The sequence below is a fragment of the Arvicanthis niloticus genome, chromosome 29 (genome assembly GCF_011762505.2).
Source record: "Arvicanthis niloticus isolate mArvNil1 chromosome 29, mArvNil1.pat.X, whole genome shotgun sequence".
Taxonomy (NCBI): Eukaryota; Metazoa; Chordata; class Mammalia; order Rodentia; family Muridae; genus Arvicanthis; species Arvicanthis niloticus.
The window spans coordinates 14,189,032-14,215,622 of NC_133437.1; the positions used below are offsets into that span (position 1 = coordinate 14,189,032).

General features: G+C 37.7%; 1 protein-coding gene across 2 annotated transcripts in view; it reads left to right on the forward strand.

The window, feature by feature from the left end:
• The window catches only part of Hapln1 (hyaluronan and proteoglycan link protein 1), a 66,157-nt gene that overhangs the window by 15,190 nt on the left and 24,376 nt on the right, over positions 1-26,591 (forward strand). The window contains exons 1-2 of one of the 2 annotated variants that reach the window (XM_076927113.1): positions 23,071-23,238; positions 23,823-23,946. In XM_076927113.1, the coding sequence (XP_076783228.1) occupies positions 23,847-23,946 (100 nt within the window). In that variant the 5' untranslated portion in view covers positions 23,071-23,238; positions 23,823-23,846. Of the gene's footprint in view, positions 1-23,070; positions 23,239-23,822; positions 23,947-26,591 lie in introns of those variants that run through there. The other variant, XM_076927112.1, reaches the window with a different exon arrangement.

Below are 26,591 nucleotides of genomic sequence, written 5' to 3' on the forward strand. Positions count from 1 at the left end.
TAAGTGTGCTTATATTTTTCCTCAATGATGATTGTTTTTATGCATGTTTTACTTTTCTTTCATCTTCTTGCCTCTCCTAGCTCTTCTCCTTTGAAATAATAGTTACAGATTTATCCAACCACTTGGTGCCTCAGAGCAGAGTTCTCCATTTCCCTTGTCTTGTGCACTCCAGGTTCAGTGTCTTAGGTCATTTCCGATGTAAGGTTCCACTTCATTAATCTTTTATCCTGACTTGTTTAACCTTCAATTAATCTCACGAAAAATTTCATCTCAGAAAATGTAATTCTCATATTTAAATATTTTATCAAGGTCCTTTGTAAATGTCTATTCTGTGATTCTTTATAACATGTTCAATAATTTCTTCACTGTCTACACTTGTAATATAGACATAATATGATTTTAATGATCTTATCTACCATTTATGTGTCATTTCTGAAACAGTCTTTTGATTTGCCTCTGGTAATTTTGGTCATTTGCTTAATTATTCACTTACAAGCATTCTACCCATTGTCACAAATTGTGAATCTTACCTTGTTTAGTTATGAATCTCTATTGATGCAAAAATTACTGCTAATATTCAAAGATGTAGTTAAGTTGGATTTTGAGGATTTTTGTGTGTGTGTGTGTGGATTTTTCAGTTCATGGTAGGTAACACCGAAGCTACATTTAACCATAGTATTACTACTGCCCTGTTGTTGTTTTTTTTAATATTTATTTTATTTATATGAGTACACTGTAGCTGTCTTCAGACTCACCAGAAGAGGGTATCGGATCCCATTACAGATGGTTGTGAGCCACCATGTGGTTGCTGGGAATTGAACTCAGGACCTCTGGAAGAGCAGCCAGTGCTTTTAACTGCTGAGTCATCAATCCAGCCCTGCTCTTCTCTTAAAAAGAGCACTTCAAACATTACACTGAGTTTGTGGCTGCTGAAAGCCGGTACTGAGCAGCCAAGGTTTCCAGGACATGGGGTAAGTAGCTCATATAAAGCCCTGTCCAGTCCCCATCAGAGCATCCTATGGTGACTTTGTAAACACATCCCTTCTCTTTCGGTACCACTCTTCTACTCTGTTAATCTCTACTGCTGCTCTATAGTCTGTAGCATCCTTAGATCTCCAGACTCCTGCATCATCCGCTACACTCTAATCTGTCCAACTCTGGGCTAGTTTCCCTTCCTCCTTTGTATGGTAACCCTCTTTGGGCAGCCACAATGATTATTATAGGTTTTGTTTCCCTTGTTACATGTCAGTTAGAATGCACTTTTTCTTTCTATCTTTTTTTTTCTTTTTTTTTTATACTCAATTTCTTAAGAGCCACTGTTTTTTTTTTTTAAAAAAAAAAAAAAAAAAAAAAAAAAAAAAAACCTCTTTCCTTTTTCTTAGAAGCTGTTTTGAGCAGTAGGATAAGTTCTTGCTTGCCAGTCTTGATCAGAAGCAGAGCATACATGATACATTTTCATAGTTCTATTGTTCTTTATTTGTACAATTCAATTTCTCTGAATTGTATATGTATATAACACAATTGTGATAATTAAAACACATTGTATTTTAAAAATACAGTCTTGACAGTATCTGAAGACTATGCTTCGTAATTAATAATGTTATATATTTAAGTATATCTCATAAATTCTTGTATAATTAGTCTCCAACTTCATTACCAACACCTCAATTACAGCATTCTTTTCTCTTTAAAAAAAAATAGGTAATTGGTGATAGACAGTATCATAAGTCAGGATAAAAACTGGCCTTTCGTGAAGAGTATATTACTTTCTACATAGAAAAATTTGTATTAATAAACCTTAAAAATGTTACAATAAAACATATTAGCCCAGAATTAAAAGGCTGTAAATATAAATTATATGGCTTTCTACTGACTCTACTGCCCAATGTGTTCCTCGATCACTTTTAAAACAGACTTTCACTTGGTCTTGACAGATGCTTAGCCCATGGAAACAGCTGATGAGAATTCCACTGCTTGCATATTCCACTTTGAATAACATTTACTCTTCCTAATGTAGAAATGCACCACACTACAAAAGTGCTGCTTCTACACCTGTGGATCCAGCGTCTATGATCTCCGTGGGTGGCACATTTTTCTTCCTTTGGAGTTTTCAAAGCTTTGATTATGAAACAAAACTTCTGAAAAATGTATCTAGAGATTCTAGATGGTTTTCCCCCTTAGGGTATCATATGGACAAAACAAAGAAAAGAGCAGAATACTTTGAGAATCTAAAACTATGTTTGCTTAACATTCAACGCAAAGTGATATGAAATTGTGCTCAGCCCAGGAATATGTCCCACTAAGCTTTCCTACCTAAGTGAGCCGAAATTGCCTCCCCAGTGAGTTACATTTCTGGGTGGTCTTTGAAAAAAAATCTCTTTGAAGACAGCAGTCATCTAATAGTACTGTAAATGTGAATAACACTTGTGTTTTTATCTTGAAGAAGCTAAGAATGAGTATCAATTAATCACTTTCATTTGTGTAGAATTTCTTACCTTAATTTTTAAAGATCAATTTTTATTCATATGTTTGAGTGAATGCAAAATATAGGTAGGGGCTCCTTGGGAGGCCAGGGCAGGGAGCACTTTCATTTGTGTAGAATTTCTTACCTTAATTTTTAAAGATCAATTTTTATTCATATGTGTGAGTGAATGCAAAATGTACGTAGGGGCTCCTTGGGAGGCCAGGGCAGAGAGTTGTGTCCCTCAGGACTGGTGTTCCAGGAGACAGTAAGCTGCCTCATGTGAGTACTACGAACGAAGCTCAGACCCTCCAGAAGAGCCACAAACTTCCTTAATGGCTTAGTCAGCACCCTCGCTCCTACCTCTTACATATAGGACGGAAATCTTCAAAACTATGTATACAAAACAAATGAGTATAAAATTCCTCATAAAAATTTAATGGGAAAAAAATAGAAGCGTCTGTATTTAGTGTTAAAACTAACTTCTTATTTAATGAGTCGTGTGTGAATCACTAGTCACCTTCAGATTATGACAACCAAGTACCAGGCATTCACTTCACAGAAAGAGTTATTTAGGTGCTGGAGAAAAGGCTCAGTGAATAGGAGCATTGGCTGCTCTTGCATAGGACTCCAGTCCAGTTCACAGCATCCACACAGTGTCTCACAGTCAGCCCTGCTTCTATGCCCAGGGGATATGACACTCTTTTGACCCCCAGTGGCAGCACCCCAAAGTGAATGCTACACACACACACACACACACACACACACACACACACACAGGGGGAAGGGGAGGGGGAGAGGCAAAACATCCATACATGTCAATGAAAATTTAAAAATAGTTATAAACTTGAACTATGTACATTTTTCACAAAATTCCCCATCTTTATGAGACGTAAGGGTTTTTGATATTAAGTTACAAAATAACTGTTGTTATGTGTCCTGAGGCTTAAGAATTTTAGTGCAATGCTCCTAATGAATAATTTTGTTTATAAAATTATTTTATAAACATTTCTACGTACAATTAACATAATTTACAAACAATTAAAAATTTAAAGCTTAAAATTTAAAAACTTACTTACCCTATGCTCCAGGACTTCCAGTCTGAAACTGGGAACAGCGTGACACCTGACCTCCAGTGAGAGCACAGATAGAAATGACATGGAACCAGCATTAAATCTCACATTCATATCATAAAACAAAAACCAGGGACAGGATGACATAGAACTAGAGTTCCACAATCTCCTTTGAAAGTAAGCATCTCACTGGCGGCTGGTGAGATGGTCCAGCAGACAAAGGCACTTACCACCTACCATGAGATCCTGAGTTCAATCTGTAGATCCTCAAAGCAGAAAGACAGTAATCAGTCCTGCAAGGTTTTCTCTCATCTTTACACACACACACACACACACACACACACCACACATACAAATATACAACACGCACACACTCACATACTCCAGATACACACATATATTACACACAAATACATGTCACATAACTCATTATACACATATACATACACCACATACCACATACACTTGCATATACCACACATACACCACACACACAACATACATACACACACAAATACACCACATACATACACACAAAGACCACACATATATACCATAGATATACCCATGAGCCATACACATATATACATAAACATACACTCACACCACACATATACACACACACCACACACATACACACACCACACATATACACATATGTACTACACACCACACACATACATAAACACTCATTAAATAACCTAATAACTAGCTGAGTGTGATAACACATACCTTGAATCCTAGGACTCAGGAGGCATAAACAGGCAGATTCTTGAGTCCAACCTGGTCTACAGAGTTCCAAGACTGCCAGGTCTACACAGAGAAACCTTGTCTTGAAAAATAATACAAAATAATAGTAATAATAATAATAATAATAATAATAATAATAATAATAATAATAGTGTAGTAGTAAGTATTTCAGCCTCCCATATTTCCCAAGGATCCACAGCATCTCCTCATACCCCAGCCTGAGGATAGAAGCTTAGCACTTAGGTCTTTGGGAGACACTGTAGAAAAACCAAATTGATTCTTCTAAGATGTTTCTGTTCATGTGCTAATCAGTGCACACACTCACTACCTTCCATATTAAACTCATTGTAGGACTAGCAATAAAAACAGGCTCTGGCATTAGAGAGCAGACTTAATGTGTACATGACGTTGTAGCTCTAATCTCCATACATAAACTAGTACACAGAGTAAATTCATATCTGGTGATAGGAAGTAAATTAAAATTTCTGTCTATTTTGAGAAGCTTTGCTATTATTCAACCTTGTCATCACTTTTGATTTCATTTTCAAGTGTTTTCTTGATATTACAAACTCACTGTGATTTACCTACAACAAAATATTAAGGCATTCAAGTTCGGTTATATAGAGTCTCCATTTCCTTCTTTAAAATCCTATATTTCTTTTATTTTCTTTATTTGGCAATAAAATATATATTTCAATTCAAACAGGATTTATTGCCCTGCAAAAATGTGTACACGGCCAGCTATCAATGCCAGGGAAACACTGGAGAAGTTGGCAATATTATTACCCTTCTCTATTCACAAGACTATAGTCGTGATTTTAATTACCACATGGCTCTGTGGGAAAGGGGGGATGTTTCTGTATTGGTGTGTGAGTATGTGTTCATGTGTAAGGGGGTGTATGTTTGCCTGTGGGTGTGTCTGGGGGTGTGTATGTGCCTGCTCCTGTGTACAAGTATGTGTGTGTGTCTCTGTGTGTGTGTGTGTCTGTACACTCAAATTTGTACATAAGCACATGTGTTTGTATGTGAGTATGTGTGGGTGTGTTCAGTGGGTGTGTATGTGTGTGTGTCTATGTGCACTCAAATTTGTACATAAGCATGTGTGTTTGTATGTGAGTATTGTGGGTGTGTTCAGTGTGTGCACACAATGCACACATCCCGCCTTCAAGGCACTTACACTGTTTACATTGCACCATAGTCAAATGTGCTTAACCCACCTGCCATCACTCCACTCTTCAAATAATGCCCCATAAATGAGGACCTAAGAACTGGAATGGGTTAGCTGATGGAATGAACCGACTCATACGAAGTACACTAGGAACTGATGGAGACCTTGCAAATCCTCTGGCAAGCTCATTCTAAACTTGTCTGGGGCTGTACTAACACAACGACTGTATTTGTAAATGTAAGTGTGAACACCAAACACTGAATTTAAGGTCCCCGGGGTGCTGCCCAGCTTCCTCAGTGTGAGCCAAACTGGGCGTTGGTTGGCAAATGAATATTGCATCGTCTTCAGCTTGGTGTTCTTTCTTTGTTGCTTTACTAGAGGAGGTATTTGAAGTTGAAAATGAAGATGGTAGGAGGCTCTTCCTGTTGTCCTAAATTGCCCTTCCTGCATCGCGTTTCAGCATCATAAGCACCTCACCCTATTTGAATGTCTCATATTTAAAAAGCTTTCCTCAAATACACATTTTAAAACAAAACGACTGGGGGAAAAGTACTCCAAACTACATTTGGCATATCCTAGCCTGGGAAATTACCCAGAATTGTGGATTCCCACAACGGAGGTCAACGTCCACATACTTTTCACATGCATTTAATTGCTGGAAAGATTTTGATTGGGCAATTATGTTCGTATTTTGAAGCAACTTCATTTTCTCCTTGAGAATGAGCCCTTCTTAAAGTGGGGATAGTGCCAGTGGGCTGTGCCAGATCCATTGTGGGTATTGAAAACTTCAACTTGAGAAGAAAAGTAAGTAGCGAATAGCAGGCTTTGCCCTGCTGTGGAGAACGCAGGATATCTAAAGCCAGACAGGAAGCAGCCATGGTGAATGCTGCAGTCTGGTCGCTGCAGGACTCCTGGAGCAAAATAGCCCTTCCGTTGTCTAATACACCTATTATGACCACAAGTCTCTCCATCAAGGCCACATGGAGAAGCCAGAGATGAGCTGAAGAAGAAGCCCAAGAAATGTGCTTATAATGGGAATGACCAGAAAGGAGCCGGTATTTGACCAGCCTGTTTGCAGATTCTATCAGTACAGATGGTTCATGGCTAAAATGTCTCAGGTACCAATGTAAAAACCAAATGGAATGAAAATTTTCAGAAAGAAAGCTAGGGATAGACTAAAACCAAGTTACTTCATCCTTTGGTCCATTTTGTGACGTGAGATCTCTTGGTCAGCCTACCTCTGTAAGAAACCCAAGGACACAACCTTTTTGATCTTCCAGAACAGCAATAACTAAGGACATTTCACAAAAATGCCCATCAAAACTTCAAATATTCTAACTCCAAAGAGCAAGAAATGAATCAACCCATCATCTTCATGCTCTGTTACTTTTTTTTTTCATAGCAGAGATTATTAGATGGACAAAAATACTAAATGTAACGCAACACTGATACCTTTACAGAGACTTCTGTGCCAGATGAAATAGATCAACAGCATAATTGGAATTACTCTGAATAAGCCAGTTCCTTTCTTGGGGCCAAGGTGGACACAGATTCACAGCTTTATGACACCTCGAATCCTCTTGAGATTAAACAAGGTCCTTGCTCTTATGGATTGGATTTCACAATGGTGAAAGATATTTTGGACTTAGATTCCATTTTATATACTTGATCCCACATGATGTTGGATGAGTGACTTGACTACGATGCCAGGCAATAGCTCTTTCTACTCCTTTTACATCCCGATGAATAGAAATTGGTGCTCTTGCTGAGAGAGCTATTTTTAAAAAGGCCTTACTACCCTGTCACTAGGAAATGCAAATTGTGGTCAAGAGGTCCCTGAGGGCCACGGTGTTCTCTGTGAGCTGGGTGGCAGGTGCACACTAAGGCCATTCACTGCATCTGGAGAGAATATTTGGCATTTCATACCGTTTTTCAAAATGGATTTTGATAAGCAAGCATGGAAGCCGAGGGTCAGATGGGAAACTGTTTCCCTCCTGTTTGTTTCCCTTCCATCTGAATGGTTGAACATAATTCACAGCTTTAAGCTCCTTTCCTTTTGTTTGACATTCCCATCACTCTGTCACTCGGAGTGCCAACTTTACCTAAAAGCTTATTCCTTGGAGATTTTTTTCTTTAAACAATTGGAATTTAGAGAATGAAACGTTTCCCTTGAAACTTGGGAATGCAAATAAAGACACCATTCCAGATGTGAATTTTATCCCGTCTTGACCTCACTGAAACTGAAATTCATTTGTGTTTTATTTTGTTTTCTTTCACTTTGATCCTCCCCTGCTCTCCTCTATGCTCCCATCTCCTGATCTAGTTCAGATAACTGTACAGAGTTTTCCTAAACTCAGTGGTTCTCTATCACCAAAGAGCAGTCTAGGGTCTTCATGAGTGTAGACCAGGGAACAGGCTTGTGCCTGTGTTTGTATTGAACATGAAATAATATAATTTTAGTCCCTGCTGGCACAAGAAGGAGGTAGCTTGTTGACTTCTAAATTAGCTCATTGGTAGCATTTTCTGTTTGTAAGCCAATGACATTAAAAATCCTTCTTTTATTTTTCTTTTTTTGTTTGTTTTGTTTGTTTTGTTTTGTTTTTCGAGACAGGATTTCTCTGTGTAGTCCTGGCTATCCTGGAACTCACTCTGTAGACCAGGCTGGCCTTTAACTCAGAAATCTGCCTGCCACTGCCTCCCAAGTGCTGGGATTAAAGGCATGCGCCAACCACCGCCCGGCCTTAAAAATCCTTCTTGTTGCATGGCTTCCATTACTGTTTTTGACTGAAATAAGAATTAAAGTATGCAGATCTCACTGTGTGTGTCTCAGCTGAACTAAGAGAGCAGGATCCTTAACCTGGCAGAAGAAGTCTGCCCAACTTCGGAACGCTTCAGGAGAAGTGATCATGTTTGACAGGCACATCTTATTACCTTGTCTACTCTTTCTTCACTTGGAATAGCTGAGTCTTTGCTTTATATATCATAACATTTTCTTTTTAAGTGAGAGAACAAATAAATAGATAAAAACACCAAATTGATAAAAGGGCACACGTTTTAAGTGAACTTTCAGCTCAAGGATAGGAATTACAAGGTAGAGGATGGGAAAAAATGAGGCTGAAGATAGAATGGTATGAGACTGAAGATGAAAAGGGATGAGACTGAGGATGGAAGAGATGAAGAAATGAGGCTGAGAATAAGAGTTGAGGCTGAGGATGAGAAGAGAAGCCATTACTAACATCCTTTCAAGTCTTGTCATTTCCTTTCGTTTTCTTCTTTCCCCCCTCACTCCTACATTTTTGGCTTCATTTTTCAACTCTGATTTTGTTTTAGCTCAGTCTTTAATGGTGGTAGTACAATTTCATATACTCTCCACTTGGCAAGAGCAGAAAAATGAAAGGGAATGATCATATCAGGCTTTTCTGTATTAAATACTGTACATCCTCTCATGAGAGTGACACTATTGTCAACCTGACCAGGTAGAAATTGGCAAAGGGAAGGAAGAGCAGAGAGAAAGTGTAGGAGATGAGAGAGAGAGAGAGAGAGAGAGAGAGAGAGAGAGAGAGAGAGAGAGAGAGAGAGATTTTCCTACCAATGAGCTTTAAAAACACTTATAGAAATACTTCTAAGAATGTATAAGTAGTCATGAGCTCTTAAAAAAACATGTCATGAGATTTCAGTCTGGGGTCAACCTTCTGCATTTTATTTTCTATGCCATCCATGGCTTCAGTGTGCCCAGAATCTTTGTAGTAGTATGGAAAGTACAATTGATTTTTCAGGTGTGTAGGTTTTGCCAACCTCTAACACTATTGACCAACAGCTACTTTATAGTAGGTATTCTGTCTTTGTTTGGTTTCTGTTACTGTGATAAAAACACTCACCAAACTCAATGTGAGAGAAGAAAGGGTCTGTTTGGCTAATGTGTTACAGCCCATCAACCAGGAATGAGGCAATGTAGAAACTCAAGTAGGAGTCTTGGGGCAGAAACTGAAGCAGAAACCATGAAAGAATGCTGCTTTCTTGCCACTCCCTCTGACTTACTCAGCCACTGGGTCACCAGTCTAGATATGACACTGCCAATAGTGGACTGTGTGACCCTGAATTAGTTAGTAAAGATGCCACAGACATAGCCCCAGACCTGTCTGGTGAAGGCAATTTCTCTACGGAAAATGCCTCTTTCTAGGAGACTCTAGAAGTGTCAAGTCCACAATTACTAACCAGAGTTTGTTAAGTATAGTACCTGATGTCAATACCTTTGTTTTCAGAAGCTGTAATATTGTGTTCTCATAATTACATTGCTTCTTTTGGATACAAAGAATGCACATACTTGCTTAAGTTAGTAGCATAGAAGAAGGAAGATATTTAATGGTCATTACTATACACAAGTGTTGTCTGCCCAGCACTGATGAGAACAGGCTTCTTCTGTCGAAGTGCTTGTGGAATGACTACCGTCTTCTATAACAGGTATAGAAACTGAAACTTGTTCTTGTCCATTTGTTTTGTATTGTTTTGTTTGTCTGATTTTTTTGGATATTCATTTATTTTTAATGTGATGAGCCCTCAACTAGATACTCTCTCACTCCTCCATTACTCCTGTTAGTGTGGCCATGAGACTTTCCACACAGTCCTGAGAACAACAGTCAATAAAACATGGGAACTATGTAGTGATACATCTAAGGATGAGACCTGGGAGCCATTGTGAACATGAGGAGCTGTGAAAAAAAGGTCCTTAAGGTATCTCTAACTTCCCTACATTTTTAAAGAAAATATTGCCCCTATTTTTATATAAAACAATCATAATTATAAAGCTACTTAACTTTCAATTAATGACAAACCTAATATGCACATATAATAAAGACATACATATTTTGCCTGTGTATAAACATGAATGTTTTGAATAACTCTGTTGTTTATAAAACACAAAGAGAACTTATAAAGATTTTTTGCAGTCTATGTAGTCATTTTATCTAAGCTGGGTAAACGATTTTACTTGCTTAAAAATTCGGTATTTCATGAAAATCTCTGAAGATGCTTTCAGAGTTAAGAAACGTTCGTAGATATCAATGTAGTATAGAAGGCAAGGGTCTGAAGAAATGGATCCGTATGTAAAGTGCTCTTGCCCGAACATGAAGACATGAGTGTGCATCTCCAGGGACCACGGGAAAATCCCGGCATGGCAGCACATGTCTACAGGGGCTATTACTTTTTAGTTCTGTTTGTTTGGATTTTGTGGCTTTCCTAGCTCTATGAATCGAAGATGGGTAAATACTGAGGACTCACCAGCCAGCAGTCCTAGCCAAAACTGCAATCACCAGCTTCAGTGAGACAGCCCCGTCTCCAACACTAAAATGGAATTATCGATTGATGAAGACATCCCAGGGTCTGACTCTGGCTTCTGCATATACTTATATTGATGAACACCTCGTGCACACATGCACAACACAGACACATACAAAACTACGACATAAAATTTGACAATCATTAGGTGAATTTTTAGATTGTATAATGCATCGCACAAGGTCCAGCAGTAAACTAAGCTTTTTAGAAAATAGTATATTTTTCTGGGCCCCGTGTTTTAATAGACACTATCAGAGGCTGCAGCAGGCTATGTTGCTCATAGACTAATAGCGTGAACTATGATGAAACTGTGCTGTTCCATGTGATGTTGAGCAGTAGCCGACAACATCAAGTCTTTTAAGGATGTCTCTAATGCGGCAGTGAAAAGATGGAGATGGGACCAAGTGGAGAGAGGAAAGTAGTCACTGCTATGGGAGAGCTTTGGTAGAGCTTTGTTTTTCATGACTAAGCATAACGAGCCCCTCAGTAAGTCACTGATTGTTTATGTTTTAACTATTAGTCGGAAGGAGTTTTTAAAAAGTGCATTCGGAAGGTGTTTTAAATCTTCCTCAGCCTCTTCATGATTGGATCCCTGCTTAACATAGCTGTAATTTGCCTGACTAATGTTGTGTGTCAGCTCGTTCTGATTTCCTGTGGAAAGCCACGGGAAGCTCGTTGTCAGGTCTGCATTAGGACGATGTAAGCAATGTGTTTCTGTCACATCTGTGGTGGCAGCAAAGCTTGCAGCAGATGATCTGCGGTTGTATTTTCAGAGTCGGTGTCACCACGGTGTTTAAGTGACAGCTGTTTACATTTTGAGCTTTAAAAGAGATGTTAAAACTGTAAATGAAATGGAGTCTTCTAGCTTTGTTCCTTGTTAGAAATACTTCCAAAAGGAATTTAGTTCAAGTGGTGTTACAATCAATTTTCCTATTCACATATATCCTACTTCTAAAAGTGTAAAAATTGTGACTCAAATTATAAAACCTGTAATCTAGAGGTTTATGTTCATTTCATTATCATACGTCCTACATTTCAAAGAATCCTAAAACATCTCAATTGTTTTCATATTTCTATATTCTAATATAAGGGGATACTTATTTCCCTTTTTAAAAAGTAATATAAAATAATAATTTATAAAGGCAGTTGCTTTGTTTTACCTGTTCTTTTTTTAAATTATTTTTGTAAAATCGAAGCTCTGAGTTTCTTTTTCGTTTAGATTTATTAACTTATTTTATGCATGAGTACACTCTTGTTCCCTTGAGGTATACCAGAAGAGGACATTGGATCCTATTACAGAGGGTTGTGAGCCATCATGTTTTTGAAGTCTCTTAAACAACCCTGAACAACTACTCAGAAGGGAACTTCTCATGTCTGGTATTAAAGTTGCTGTACCATGGTCTATGGTTCTTGGGAGTAGCATTCCAACTCAGATAGAAAAACTTTACATATATATATATATATATATATATATATATATATATATATATATATATATGTGTGTGTGTGTGTGTGTGTGTGTGTGTGATTTAAACTATATATGTACAGTTTAAATTTAAATGTATTTAATAAAAATATAAATTTATATTTAATTTAAATTTAGAGTTTAAATTTAAACTATGTGGAGTTTAAATATCTATTATGTATACATAAATATAATAGGTAAAAATAGCATAGATATGTACATAAATATAACATACTATATACATAAATCATTTGCACACTGACTTATGTATATTATAGGTATTTTAAGCAGACAATCTATAGTATAATCCTTTAAGACTTTTCAGACATACTAAGTGTTATTTTATCCTTCTCTCTCCTTCTGTATTTATCTCCAGCCCCTTTCCTAATTAGAGCCCCCTCAGTTGTCCTGTTCAGATCACTCGCACCTTGCTCTTCTCCCTCTATTTCCCCTCCTCCACCCGTTTCCACGGTGGATCCATTGTACTTCCTTTGTTTCTGTAGTGCCTTCATCTGAAAAGCTGGAGGTAGTAAGCTAAGAGCGAATATGTGATGTTTGCCTTTCTTGGTCTGGGTTACCTCACTCAATATAATATAATCTTTTCTAGTCCATGCATTTATCTTCAAAGTTCATGAATTCAGTTTTCTTTACAGCTGCATAGTATTCCATAGTATCTATGCACAACATTTTCATTATCCATGTCTTGGTTTATGGGCATTTGAGGTAGCTGGAGCATATAGATTTATTTTTAGTTTTAAAGGATTCTCTACACTGATTTCTGTGTTGATGAACCAGTTTACAATAGCACCAACACTGAATGAGGGTTTCCTTTTTCCCACACCACTCCAGAATTTGTCGATTGTCGTTTTGGTGATTACAAAATTGTTGAAATTAAGGAAATGTTGAAATGTTTGAAATTGATAAAATCTCAAAATCATTTTGATTCCCGTTTGCCCAATTGTTAGGGAAGAAGAAAATTTTTTCAGATGTTTCTTAGCCGTTTTTTTTTTCTTCCTTTGAGAATTCACTGCTCAGCCCAGATCCCAGGCTTGTTATTTTGAATGGGACATAGGGAGTTTTTTGAGTTCTTTATATATTCTGGATATTAATCAGCTGTCAGAGTTATAGCTGGCAAAAGTGCTACCCTATTCTATGGGCTTTATCCAATTGTCTGTTTCTCTGGGGGTAAGAAAGTCTTTTCGTTTTATGAACTCCTATCTGTGTTGCCCTTAATTCTTGGCATTTCACTTTCTAAAGGAAATACTCTGTGCTAGAAACAATGATGTGCTAACGAAATTTTTATTTTAGTCACTATTACCTCTAACACATGACCTTATTTCCCTAACTTGATGACTACCACAGTGCCAACACACCATGGTCGTAAGGTGATATTTACTGTCTTAAACCTTAAAAGAATTATGAGTTTGCCTGAAAACGACAATAGTGATATTTTATATTCTGAAGATTTAGCAGTATTTCAAGAATTGTTCATAAACTTACTTGATGTTTGATGATTTTCTTTATGTGCAATGATAAAATATGATGCTTTCTTCTGCCTCACATCAAGAATATACTTGGAAAGAGTCACAGTGTGCTAGTCATACTGGTTGCTGCATGGATATTAATAATGTACAAAAAATAGAAAATTTAAGGGCAAGAAATGTAAGATTAAGTTTCCATAAACAAAGGGGGAGGAAAAGGTGTATTTATTTTTAATATCAAGATCATCATCAATATTTAGTCTTTAAGGTTTGCTCCTGATTTTCTCTTCGAAGGATTAACTTCCCAGTTGAATCTCTGAAGCATCAGACACATACCACTTGAAGACCTAGTAATTTCAAGTAGCTGAAAAAGTTTAAGGAGTTAGTGAGAAAATATGCTAGTAGCATTAAGACACAGCTCTTAGAAGCAGGTGGAAGTAACAATCATTGCTCTGTACTACACTGCAGGTCTCTCTGAGATGTTAAATTCTATTGTCCATAAATTATACTTTTTACTCTTCAAAAGACTGTAAATGACTCACTAGAGCCAACTCTATAATATTAAACTACATAGTATCTTAATCCTGACTGTCTTAAGTCTGAACTGTTAGAGTCAGTGTCTCTGTGTATACATGCTATCCACCCCTGGGAGAAAATCAATGTAGACATTTGGATGCCATTAAGAATGCCCAGGGCTGGAGAGATTGCTTAGTGGTTACGAGCACTGACTGGTCTTCCAGAGGTTCTGAATTCAATTCCCAGCAACTACATGGTGGCTCACAATCATCTGTAATGGGATCTGATGCCCTCTTCTGGTGTGTCTGAAGAGTGTGATAGTATACTCACATATATAAAACAAATAAATAAATCATTTTTATAAAAAAAAAAACAATGCTTATCATTAAATAAAAATAAAAATTAAAGAAAAAGAATGCCCATTTTTACTTTCATTCCAACTTGGTTGGGTTTTTTTTTTTTTTTTTTCTGCTGTAGAATTGGATTTTGTCAACAACTTCAGGCTGATAGTCCAGGTTGGAAAGGTCAAAACACATTAAGAAGACATAGTTTATTCCTCCTATTCTTTTCATAGTCAGCAATTGGCTTAAATAGATACAAAACAATATCAGCATTATCTTCAGCATAGCTATAAATCTCATCTAAAACCTGAAAGTCATGGAACAAATCAAAGAATAAAACTCTAACTGAAGTTCCTGTCAAAATCAATATTGCAAGTCCTATGTAAGCCTTTGAGAATCATGTCAGAAAAAGTTGAAATTTTAACAGTTTATAACCTGTGAATCAAAATCATGTAATATACTATTATATGTGTTTTATATGTGTATTATCAACTTACTCATGTAGCTCTCTGAAACTTTCAGTTACCCATAGACAGCAAAAGTGTTTCCTTTGCTTCTTAGTGTATATTCATACGGCTGTTCCTACACAAGGGCTGCATATGCAAGCTCTTATGTATATGAATATAAACATCATATCTAGCTTGTACTTTGGGTAAGATGTACCTTACTATATTCCTATCAGAGTCATGTATAAGCTGCCAGAAATTCATTAGGAATTTGTTTTGTTAAGACGTATGTTCCTCTAGCCCAACAATTACCTAAGGCTTGGATGGACCAATGACCAGTTTGAGTCAATATACTTGGATTAGAGGCTGCTGAGCTTTCAAAACTTCTGTCAATATTTTCAAAGAGAGAGCTAGCAACAAGCCAGGCAAGAGTAGAGAGTTGAATTGCCACTTAAGCATTAATGATGCCATTCCTTTAAAAAATCTGCAATTTTTTTGCTTAGATGGGCAGTCCTAAAATGCAGTGTAAGAAAGAAAAGATTAGAACACAAGTCTCAATAAAGAACAAAGAAGAAAAGGAGGAGGAGGAGGAAGAGGAGGAGGAGGAAGAGGAGGAGGAGGAACGTTGGAGTGACAGTAATGAGAGAAGGGAAGAGAATATCCACCTATAATTTTCTCCTTTTCATTTTTGTGATCAGTGATAAAAGTAAATAATAATCATGGTTAAATTGCTAATGAATAACTTTGGCATTGACATTAACTGTTTCAACTGAACAATAAAAATGTGACCGCAGTCTGTTCAGAGTCTTCTGCTTAGGCCATATGACTAGAACACTCCTGGCCAAGGAATGAAAATTAGTTTTGCCTCTTTTTTTTTTTTTTTTGGATTACATTCATATTATATTTTCCTATCTCCCCAAGACAGCCCCAGATTACAGGCTGCAGTTACATAAAGTTCATTCTGCTCTGTGGCCTGATTTGGATAATAATTAACCCTGTGATCCATGGTAAGTAGTGGACAGTTCATGGAACACAATAGCATGCAGAGGAAAAAAGAGAGAGAGTCAGAAAAGATAAGTAAAAAGTAAGGTGATAAATAGAGAAATACAAGCATAGAAACGCACGAATGGACAGAAAAAAAGTATGAGAAAATCTTAGAAGTACACTGATTTCAAAACATGGAAAAGAAAAGGAAAAATTATTCAATGCTCTATGAATGCAGGTTTTTAAATCACAAGGCTCCTGGGTGCTACTGCTTGTATTTGATTGACATAATTAATTGAGATTTCTGAAACTGTAAACCACAGAAGAATCCCCATTGTGGAAACATGAAGAATGAAAAAACAAACACTAAGCAATTTCTATTTACACATAAGGTGTGCTTTCATCTTCTGCAAAAACAACATGAAATGAGAATCCCTGTAAATATTAAAGTTAACATAAGCCACCTGGATAAAATCTCACCAAGGTGACTGTTTGAATGTGAGCGGAACAGTGATGATAGCAGTGGACATGCTAATCTGGAGGGGAAAAGTCCACAAGGTTTACATAAAGAACGATAGGCAACTGAGGACAGCTACCAAGGAAATCACCAGTTGGTTGTTCAGTGTGATCAGCCTGAAAAACATGTATACAAGGAACATTATTTGGACTTAACAAGTTATGTTTGTGAACATATATTACAAACAGACACATAGATGCATGCAATAATATGTAGTGAAAAAGGAGGCCGTGTATTTGAAGGAGAAGGGGGAGGGGTAATGAGAGGGTTTGGAGAGAGGAAAGGGAAGGAAGTAATGTTATAATTATGTTATAATCTCAAAACCATGTAATTCACAAATATGATAGTATATGTAAATAGAATAAGATAAATATGTCTAGGCTTTGACCACTTTCTGTCAACCATAGGTACAAAGGATCATACCAAGGGTAATGAAACAATAAGTTGCCATGGCCAAATAGGAGAGGAAGGCAATGAGAAGGAATGGGTGGGGCTGGGGCAGGACAGCCACCACAGTCAACCAACTCATAGGACCTTGTAGTGTGACAGGGAGAAGGGTCCACTGATCAGGAGGCTTAACTCTCCTTCTGTGTTTCCCTCAGGGAACACTAGCATTGTATAGTTAAGCAATGTGTGTGGCTGGGGATGCATGGGGGGTTGTTTGTTTAAGTTTTATGTTCTTTCCCTAATCATTGCTTCGCTCTTGTTATTTATTTATATTCCAATCAACTCTACATCCTGCAACTGACTATTTTAGTATCAGGTTGTTGGATTGGTATATTTCAATATCAGACCATTAGAATTTCACTTTGGGCTTGGTGGCGGTAGCATTCTAGCATTTGGGAGGCAGAAGGAGGTCGATCTCTGAATTTGAGGTCAGCCTAGTCTACAGAACAAGTTCCAGGAGAGTGAAAATTACAGAGAAAAATCTTGTCTCAAAATAAAGAATAGAATAGAATAGAATAGAATAGAATAGAATAGAATAGAATAGAATAGAATAGAATAACAAAATTATTTTAAAAAATAATTTTACCTTAGAAAGGGTACCCTGCTTCCCAGTAGTGTTTAAATATCACCAAACCAAACCATGTAAGATTACATGATTAGCAGCTATTTTTCTATTTTATTTTTACATTTATTCACACATTTATTATCTGGGGCATTGAGGGCACATGCACATGAAATGGAAGTCAGAGTACAAGTCACAGGAGTCACGTCTCTCCTTCTACCACCTGGTGCCAGTAATTACACTCAGGTCATCAGGCTTAACAGCAAATACATTTACCCAGTGAGATGTCTGCAGGAACATATTTTTAAAGTAATGTTTTCATTAAATGTTTAAGAATCTCATATGATCATATGCACTATCTTCCCCAGCTCCGCCATGACCCATGACCGACTGCCCCAATATCTGCATTCTCACTCAACATTGAGTTTTCATCTTTTTAAACCAATAAAGTCTGTGTTGTTCAGTAACTCTTGAGAGTAGGGCTTTGCTTGTGGTCTGGTCAGTCTCCCAGAAGTAACACCATTCAAGTAAACTGGCCCTTCTTCTCCAAGAATGATAGTATTAATTTTTCTCCTAGAACCTGGGTGCCAACTCCTGGAGGAGGCCTTAGTTCCTGCTTTTCTAATCTCTGAAAGTATTCTCAATGAAGCACTCACAACAAAAGATTCAAAGTTAGCATATGAGAGAAAAATGTGATGTTTATCTCTCTGAGTCTGGACTACCTCACTCAAGATAATTATTTCCAGTTTCATCTATTTACTTGTGAATTTTATAATTTCATTTTTAGTGGCTGAATAATATTCCATTGTGTAAATGTGCCATAGTTTTATTACCTATTCATTGGATGATGGACATTTAGGATATTTTAGAGCAGCAATAAACATGGAAGAGCATTACCTCTGTAATAAGATTTCAAGAAATTTGTTCAACAGGATTAAACATCCAGGAAATATAAGTTAAAGCTACTTTGAGATTTAATTTTACCTCAATCAGAAGAGCCAAGACTTAAAAATAATAACAGTAGATGCTTGTTTGTGTGTGGGTAAAGAGAATGTATATTAGCTGCCAATAGGTGTATAAAATGGTGCAACCACTAAAGAAGCCAGCATGGAAGTTTCTCAAAAACTAGAAGTAGAAGTAACACATGCTCCAACTGTACCACTCTGTCACGTGTACCCAAAGGACTATATCTTACAACAGAAGTCAAGCAAGACAGCACAAGTCTGTAATCCCAGCAGTGGGAGGCAGAAAGAGACAGGACGCTGGAGCTCATTGGTCTACCAGCCCAGCCTATCAATGAGTTCCAGGGTCAGTAGGAAGTCCTATCTCTTGGATGCTAGCCTTTGACTTCCATACATTCTCTGATACACATACACACGCACGCACGCACACACACACACACACACACACACACACACATTACACATACAAATACAGAGACACACAAAATCAATCATGTGTTTTTAAAATTAATTAATTTACTTCTTTTGGAAGTTCTCTGTTTAGATTTGTATCCGATATTTAAACTGGTTATGTTATTGAAATCTAGATTTTTTTTTTTACACTCCAGATTTTATCCATCCCCCACCCTCAGTCCACTCCAACTGTTCCACATCCTATACCTCCTCCCCAGGCCCCTGCTCCACAAGGATGTCCCCACCCCCTACCCCACCTGACCTTTAAACTTCCTGGGCCTCCAGTCTCTTGAGGGTTAGGTGCATCATCTCTGAACTCATACCCAGCAGTCCTCTACTGTATATGTGTTGGGGGCCTCATATCAGCTGGCATATGCTGGCTTTTTGGTCGTCCAATGTTCGAGAGATCTTAGGGTTCCAGATTAATTGAGGCTGCTGGTCCTCCCACAGGGCCACCCTCCTCCTTAGCCTTTTTAACCTTTCCTTAATTCAACCGCGGGGTTTAGCAACTTCTGTCCATTGGTTGGGTGCAAATATCTGCAACTGACTCTTTCAGCTGCTTGTTGGGTCTTCTGGAGGATAGTCATGATTGGTCTCTTTTTCTGAGTGCTCCATAGCCTCCATAAGAATGTTAGGGCTTGGGACCTCCCTTTAGCTGGACCCCACTTTGGGCCTCTCACTGAGCCTTCTTTTCCTCAGGATCCTCTTTATTTACATCCCTGTAGTTCTTTCATACAGGAACAATTATGGGTCAGAGTTTTGACTGTGGGATGGCAACCCCTCCCTCATTTGATGCCCTGTTTTCTTGGTGGAGGTGGGCTCTATAAGTTCCCCCTCCCTACTGTCAGGCATTTAATCTAAGGTCCCTCCTTTTGAGTCCTGAGAGTCTCTCCCCTCTCTGGAGGGGCACCCCCAAACTCCTACCTCCCGATGTTGCCTGTTTCCATTCTTTCTGCTGGCCCCCAGGGCTTCAGTCCTTTACCTTCACCCAATACCAGATCCCCCCAGCCCCTTTCCACTTTCCCTCCCAGGTCCCTCCCTCCCTCCCCACTTGTGATTGTTTTCTTCCCCCACCCAAGTGGAACTGAGGTGTCCTCACTTGGGCCCTTCAGCTTGTTTACCTTTTTAAGTTCTGTAGACTGGACTGTATCTTGGGTATTCAGTACTTTTCTTTCTTTCTTTCTTTCTTTCTTTCTTTCTTTCTTTCTTTCTTTCTTCATTTTGTTCTCTCTCTCTCTCTCTCTCTCTCTCTCTCTCTCTCTCTCTCTCTCTCGCTAACATCCACTTATTAGTGAGTACATACCATGCATGTCCTTTTGGGTCTGAGTTACTTTACTCAGGATGATATTTTCTAGTTCCATCCTTTTGCCTGCCAAACTCAGGATGTCCTCTTTCTTTATAGCTGAGTAGTATTCCATTATGCAAATGAACCACATTTTCTGTATCCATTCTTCTGTTGTGGGACATCTGGGTTGTTTCCAGATTCTGGCTATCACAAATAAGGCCACTATGAACAGAGAGGAACATGTGCCCCTGTGGCATGGTGGGGCATCTTTTGGGTATATTGCAAAGAGTGGTATTGCTGGGTCTTCAGGTAGATCTATTTTCAATTTTTTGAGGAATCTCCAGATCGTCATTGTGAGTTTTCTGGTGAGGTTTGAGATCTAAGTCAGGAGGTGTTAATAACAGCTGGTTACATAAAGGTATCTTTAACATCCTGATTTTATTCATATCAAGAATTAGGAAATTTCACTTAACATACATAAATATTTAAAGTTGTCATTAGCAACAATAATCAGGTTCATTCATTTACTTGTATGACTACCGATCTCTGAGTTGACCTCATCTGTTAAGAGACCAGCATGCAGACCTGTGGTTTAGCACGTGTGCTCAGAGGGCTCGGCCGGGTGTACAGAGCTCCCCGTGTTTGCTATTTGTTACTATTCCTGAAAATTGTGTCCCTGGAGTTTCCTTTCCTGGCTTCCTGATTATTAAAATGGCGGTCACTTCTGCCATTGATTAAAAAAGAAAAAAGGAAAAGATAACTTTCCTGTTCCTGTCTGAATTGCATTAATACCAGTGTGGGCACTCTGGAGTCTCCTTTGTGATTGCCACTGTGTAATTCAGGACTCTCGCTACGTATGAGTCTTTGCTTGACTCTTTCAAAGAATATATATATATATATATATATATATATATATATATATATATCTGCATATGCCTATTGATTAGCTACCCAAGCAGATTCATGTCATCAGTTCTGCATCATGAGTCAAGGAACAATGATGGTAAGGAACATGCCTCCCAGACTGTCTGTAATGTACCTTGAAAACTTATAGTCACATGTAACAGGACTCAAAAGTACTAAGATCATCGTTGTTTCAGTGCAATTTTTATACATTAAAAAGATAAGAGAAATAGCAAACACGTCTCGATGCCTCCACAAAAAGATAAGTACAATTAAAAGTAGGAATCATTTTTTGTTAAAGGTCAATCACTTATTAGATATATATAACTTTGATCAGGAGAACCGAGTATAGAAGGGAAATGGAGATATTTGTCTCACAGTGTTGGCCACATTGGGCAATATGCATGGTGTGGGATTTGAAAAAAATAGTTTTAAAAACTGCAATTATTTATCATCATCATCATCATCATCATCATCATATTCTATGTCTCCTACACAGAGAGAGGGACATGCTAACCATATTTGCGTTTCAGAACTGGGCTATGAGACACCTTAACTCAGTGGAAGGCACCTTTATTGATATGTTTGAATACTGAGCCATGGAATTTAAAAAGCTATATTCATCAGTCTGTATCTTTCTATCTGTCTACTATCTATCTATCTATCTATCTATCTATCTATCTATCTATATCTACTGTCTATGTACCTACCTCCCTATGTACCTACCTAGATCTTACATATATGTATGATTTTAGGTAAAATAATTCAAGGCAACTATGTAATTGAATTGGTAAAAATCATACAACTTTAAATGTGTATATTTATTTATAGCTCCTCATGAATTTAACTATATGTGATCACAGTGATATGAAAATTAGTCAATTTTCATTCATTATGTTTGGTGATTTTACCCTTTTCCTAGAATCTGTTTCAGTTTTAGCTGTTGAATTTGCATTCATCTTTTTGTATAGTGTCTATTTATTTCACAGTGCACACTCTTACCTTTCGTGACACCTAGAACAAGCAGAGAGCACAGCATGCCTTGGATGGTGTATAACAATCACTTCATAATTGTATAATTATCTCACTAATGTTAAAAACTACAAAATTGCCTCTCTTCTAATTGCTCACCTATAGCACAATTCGGGTTGAAAACTATGTAGCTATTGGTGCAAAAATACATTTCACAAAACCCTCAGAGGAACAAAGTTCTGAAAATAAGATTAATAAATTAGGTAGAACTTTGAAGAGACCAGACTTGCTTTCCAAAACAAACGAGCCATGCATTCACCATCTTCTTCCTGTGACATAATGAAGGTACAAACTGCCAGCGGACGTGAAAGGTTACAGCCACAGCGTCCAGACAATGACAGAGTCTTTAAGCAAGAACTGTAGAGAGGTGTGCTTTCAGTCCCAAGAGACCTGGGGAAGTCCTAGGTTCTTCCTCAAGAACCTCCAGGAACAGACAGTAAACTCATTAATATAAGTATCCCAGAGAGCCAGGCGTTCCTGGAAAAAAAACAAATTAGTGTGAGAAGCCAGAATTCTGCAATTTCAGCTTTAAAAATAGCCAGTATTGTTAAGGCTGCTGTGTGCTTGGGAGCAAAAGAAAGTCTGTCTTGATGTTTGTCTCTGCTTCTACATTAAAACAGAAACTATACTGAAATTCTTCCCTGCAAATACTGCAAAGGATGGGAGGTTTGTATTGCGCCGAATTACTTTTTGGTCCTTCCAATAACAAAGTTTTAGGGGGTGCTGCATTCTGTCCTCTCCTATCAAGTCAGTTTTGGATAAAGGACAGGCAAAGGATGGCTCTGCCTCTTTCACTTAGGATCAGAGCTATGCCTCCCTTTCTATTTCAGCTCTTCATTTGCCTAATTGCCCTGTGAGCCTGGCAGGGACTTTCCCTGCAGGGCTCTGCTGACTGCAGAGACCCTACCTGACACTCCGAGTTGATGTGTCAGCACTTTAGCTTGGAATGAATGAAAAAAATCAATCAGTTTGACTGCATTGGAGTGTCATGCATAGTTCTAATCTAGTTTGTCCAAATTTTCAACTCTTCACCACAGACCCCAGCAGTGTTTACAATGGTAAGTGAATCCGTACCAAATGCAACTGCTTCTGCTTGATTTTTTTTAAAATCCTCTTTTCTATCTAGAACAAGCAAATCTAACCTGCTTAAGAAGCCACACGTGCAATGAACAGTAATATCAAGGCTCATGCAAATACTCCTTATTTGCTCTGGTCTAAGATTCAGTTCCTAAGGAGGCTGGCTGAATAAATATTCAGAAAAAAAAAGTGCCAAATTGCTCTTTTGTTAGCTTATACTCCCAACTCAGGGGTTAATGTATTAAGACACTACTTTCCCCCTTAGTAAAGCTCTGTCTGACTCTTTAAGTCTTCATGCCAAAGGCAGAGTGTCTTACATTTTCAGATTTACAGTTCTGCAAAGACAGAGTTAAACACTGTTTGGACTCTGGCTGCCTCCGAGAAACTGAAATTTTTCAAAGCTCGGCTGTCAGCTCTCAAAAGCTGCTACAGTAACTTTCTGAACAGAGTGGGTTAAATATTTTTAGAGACCCATTCCACAATGATAAGGCGGTAATAATTTGTGCAGTGCAACACTCGGAAGGGTTCCAAATTTCTCAAGCCTCTCTGTATGTGATCCTTACAGCAGAGAAGAGTCTGAGCTACAAGGATGAGAAGTCTACTTTTCCTGGTGCTGATTTCAGTCTGTTGGGCTGATCACCTTTCAGACAGCTACACTCCGGATCAAGACAGAGTTATTCACATCCAAGGTAAGAGAACACAAGTTCTCAAATGCGTGTCAGATGAATTTTCAGTCACTTACATTTGTGGTGCTTGATGCTTGTTCATTTCTGGTCTGCTGCATGAACTTTTTCCTTCTCTTTCTGCTAATGAGAAAGCATGCTTCTGGTGCATGGATGCTAATACATAAGGGGGACATTAGAACTCGGGAACAATCGAAGTTGGACATCTTAAGAACCTCCAACTGCAGTGAGTTGGTGCAGTTAACGCCAGGCTGTTCAGTGTGATTGGTAGCTTCAAGTAGAGTGGGGTGCATGAAGTTCATTTCAATGCTAAGTGAAGGGGAGAGCTAAAAATGCAGGAAAACTTAGGATGTCAGGTCATTCTGTCACAGTAGTTGCTTTAAGACTGAGAAAAACAATGCCAATAAGAAAATTAACAAGCACACTATGGCTGAGAAATAGCGGCTGACCCTGTTACAATCGCTGTGTAAAGCTTTCGTTCCTATGGACCAGTACACTAGCCCTGCATATTTCTGTTGAGCTCAGCTGATCCTCAGCCAGAGAGCTGTAGCCAGGCTAGCGGCTGCAGTATAATGCAGCTCTTTTGTCAGGCTAAGCTTCTGGTGAGGGACGTCCTGCAATAAGAAAGCTGGGAGACTTATGCAATAAGGAAAGGCAGTCCAAGGAGCAAAAAAAAAAAAAAAAAAAAAAAAAAAAAAAAAAAAAAAAAAAAAAAAAAAAAAAAAAAAAATCTGTCACCTGCCTTCGGATGCTAAATCGTTAAACAAAGGATTACAGAATATGATGCCTTAACTGCATAATATTAGTAATTTTAGATAAGTTCAACTTGGGGATCAGAGACATTATAAGTTTGATAAAAAGACATTAAACATTAAGTTATAATTTCAAGGTCAAAAGTGTAATCTCAGAAAACTACGTTCACTGTTTAAAAGCAAGATTAGTAAAGGTTTTTTGAGAGTGCAAATCTGGTAGAAATATTGTCCTGTAAATATTTTGGCAGTTGAAAGTAGAATTTCTAATTAATCTGTCTCTGGGTATTTTAGGAACATCTTTTTCAGTTTTGTTTGCTTCCAGAAGCTTTATTTCTCCACTGTTGAAGCATGGAGAGAAATTATATAATTGTAAATTTTCTAAAGGAAGCTGCTAGCTCAGCTTTTTCCCTAATGTATGTATTAGAACCGAAGCTGCTTCCCAAGGCTGTAATGTATTTACACGCTGTGGTTACCGATGAAGAATAATAAATATCCTTTTAACTTCTAGTCAGAGGATTCAATTCAATTAAATGGCAATATTGAATCATTAGTAATAGTAAATATTACTATTTAATATTGATTAGTAAATATTACTAATCAAGTCTAATATAAAACACTCTTTATGTAACTGTGCTTTTAACTTACAAGATTTACTCAAGTTATACTATATATCGTGTGATCCAACCAGTCTATGTGAAACCCAATTAGTGAAAATATTATTTTAAAGAAAATACTATTTACAAACTTACTCATGTTAGAGTAAAGTTATTTGAACAAGGAAAACTCTTATAGCCCAGCCCTCAAAATCCCATGTGTCCTATTGAGATTCACTTAGAAGGGACTGTAGCCTGAGATACCCTAGTTATTCAAATGATTTCATACACTGTTGGATTCTTTCCAAATGCCTTGATCGTCCACTTCATTTCAATTGTAAATTCATATTCTTCGAAAGTGTAGGTTTCCCTGGAAGACTTACTTAAGGCTTTCAGGTGATTGAACTACCAGGCCTGTATTTGCTAGTAGAAGCTGATACAGACATGTGGTTAAGTCAGCATTGTAAAGGTCTCCTCATAAATCAAAACTTATTCTAAAGTTGTTCAAAGAATCATCCCCACTATCCCCACCCTTTCTCCCTTCCTTACAGCACTGCCATTCACATTAAAGTTCCAAGGCACAGAGTTCTAAGAATCCATGTCCAATTGGCATGCTGCAGTTTCAATGGTCTATTATAATACAAATATAAACCTCACAGCACAGTGTGGAACCAAGAAGTCAGGGGGCCTCTGTTACACTCTTGAAATACTAGACTCATTTCTCATATTTAAACTTTATCTGTAATAACCCAGAGGAATTAAAAAACTTGAAACAAAATATCTGTGCCAATTGCGCTTCAGTGATTAAATTGGCTGTCTGAAGAACAGATTACTGGATTGTTCTGATAAGCAGTGTGGTTTCAAAAAAGTAGAAAAAGCATTTAGAATTCACATTATTATGAAAACATAATTTATGTCCTGTATTCATCACTAAAGTTCTATTTTATACTCAAAGTCCCCAAGCAAAACTAAATGATTGAATTAATATTACATATAATCCATATATTTTCCTTAGATACTTGGGTATAAATGCTTTACATTTTATTGATTGAGCGTGAATCCTTGAGCTTCTCGCATGAAGTTACCTAAGTACTTTTGTGGTAGCACCTTTACAACTTTGTTGTAGATTTTTTTAGAAATATAGACATGCAAATGTTTAATCTGACAAGAAGGGAGGACAAGAAAGAGGGGTGAAGAGAAAGAAAGGAAGAGAGAAAATAAATGAAGGATGAGAGAGAAAGGTAGCAGGAAATATATACCTGAGCACAGAGCATAGGTCTTGGTTGGTACAATGCACACTGTACAT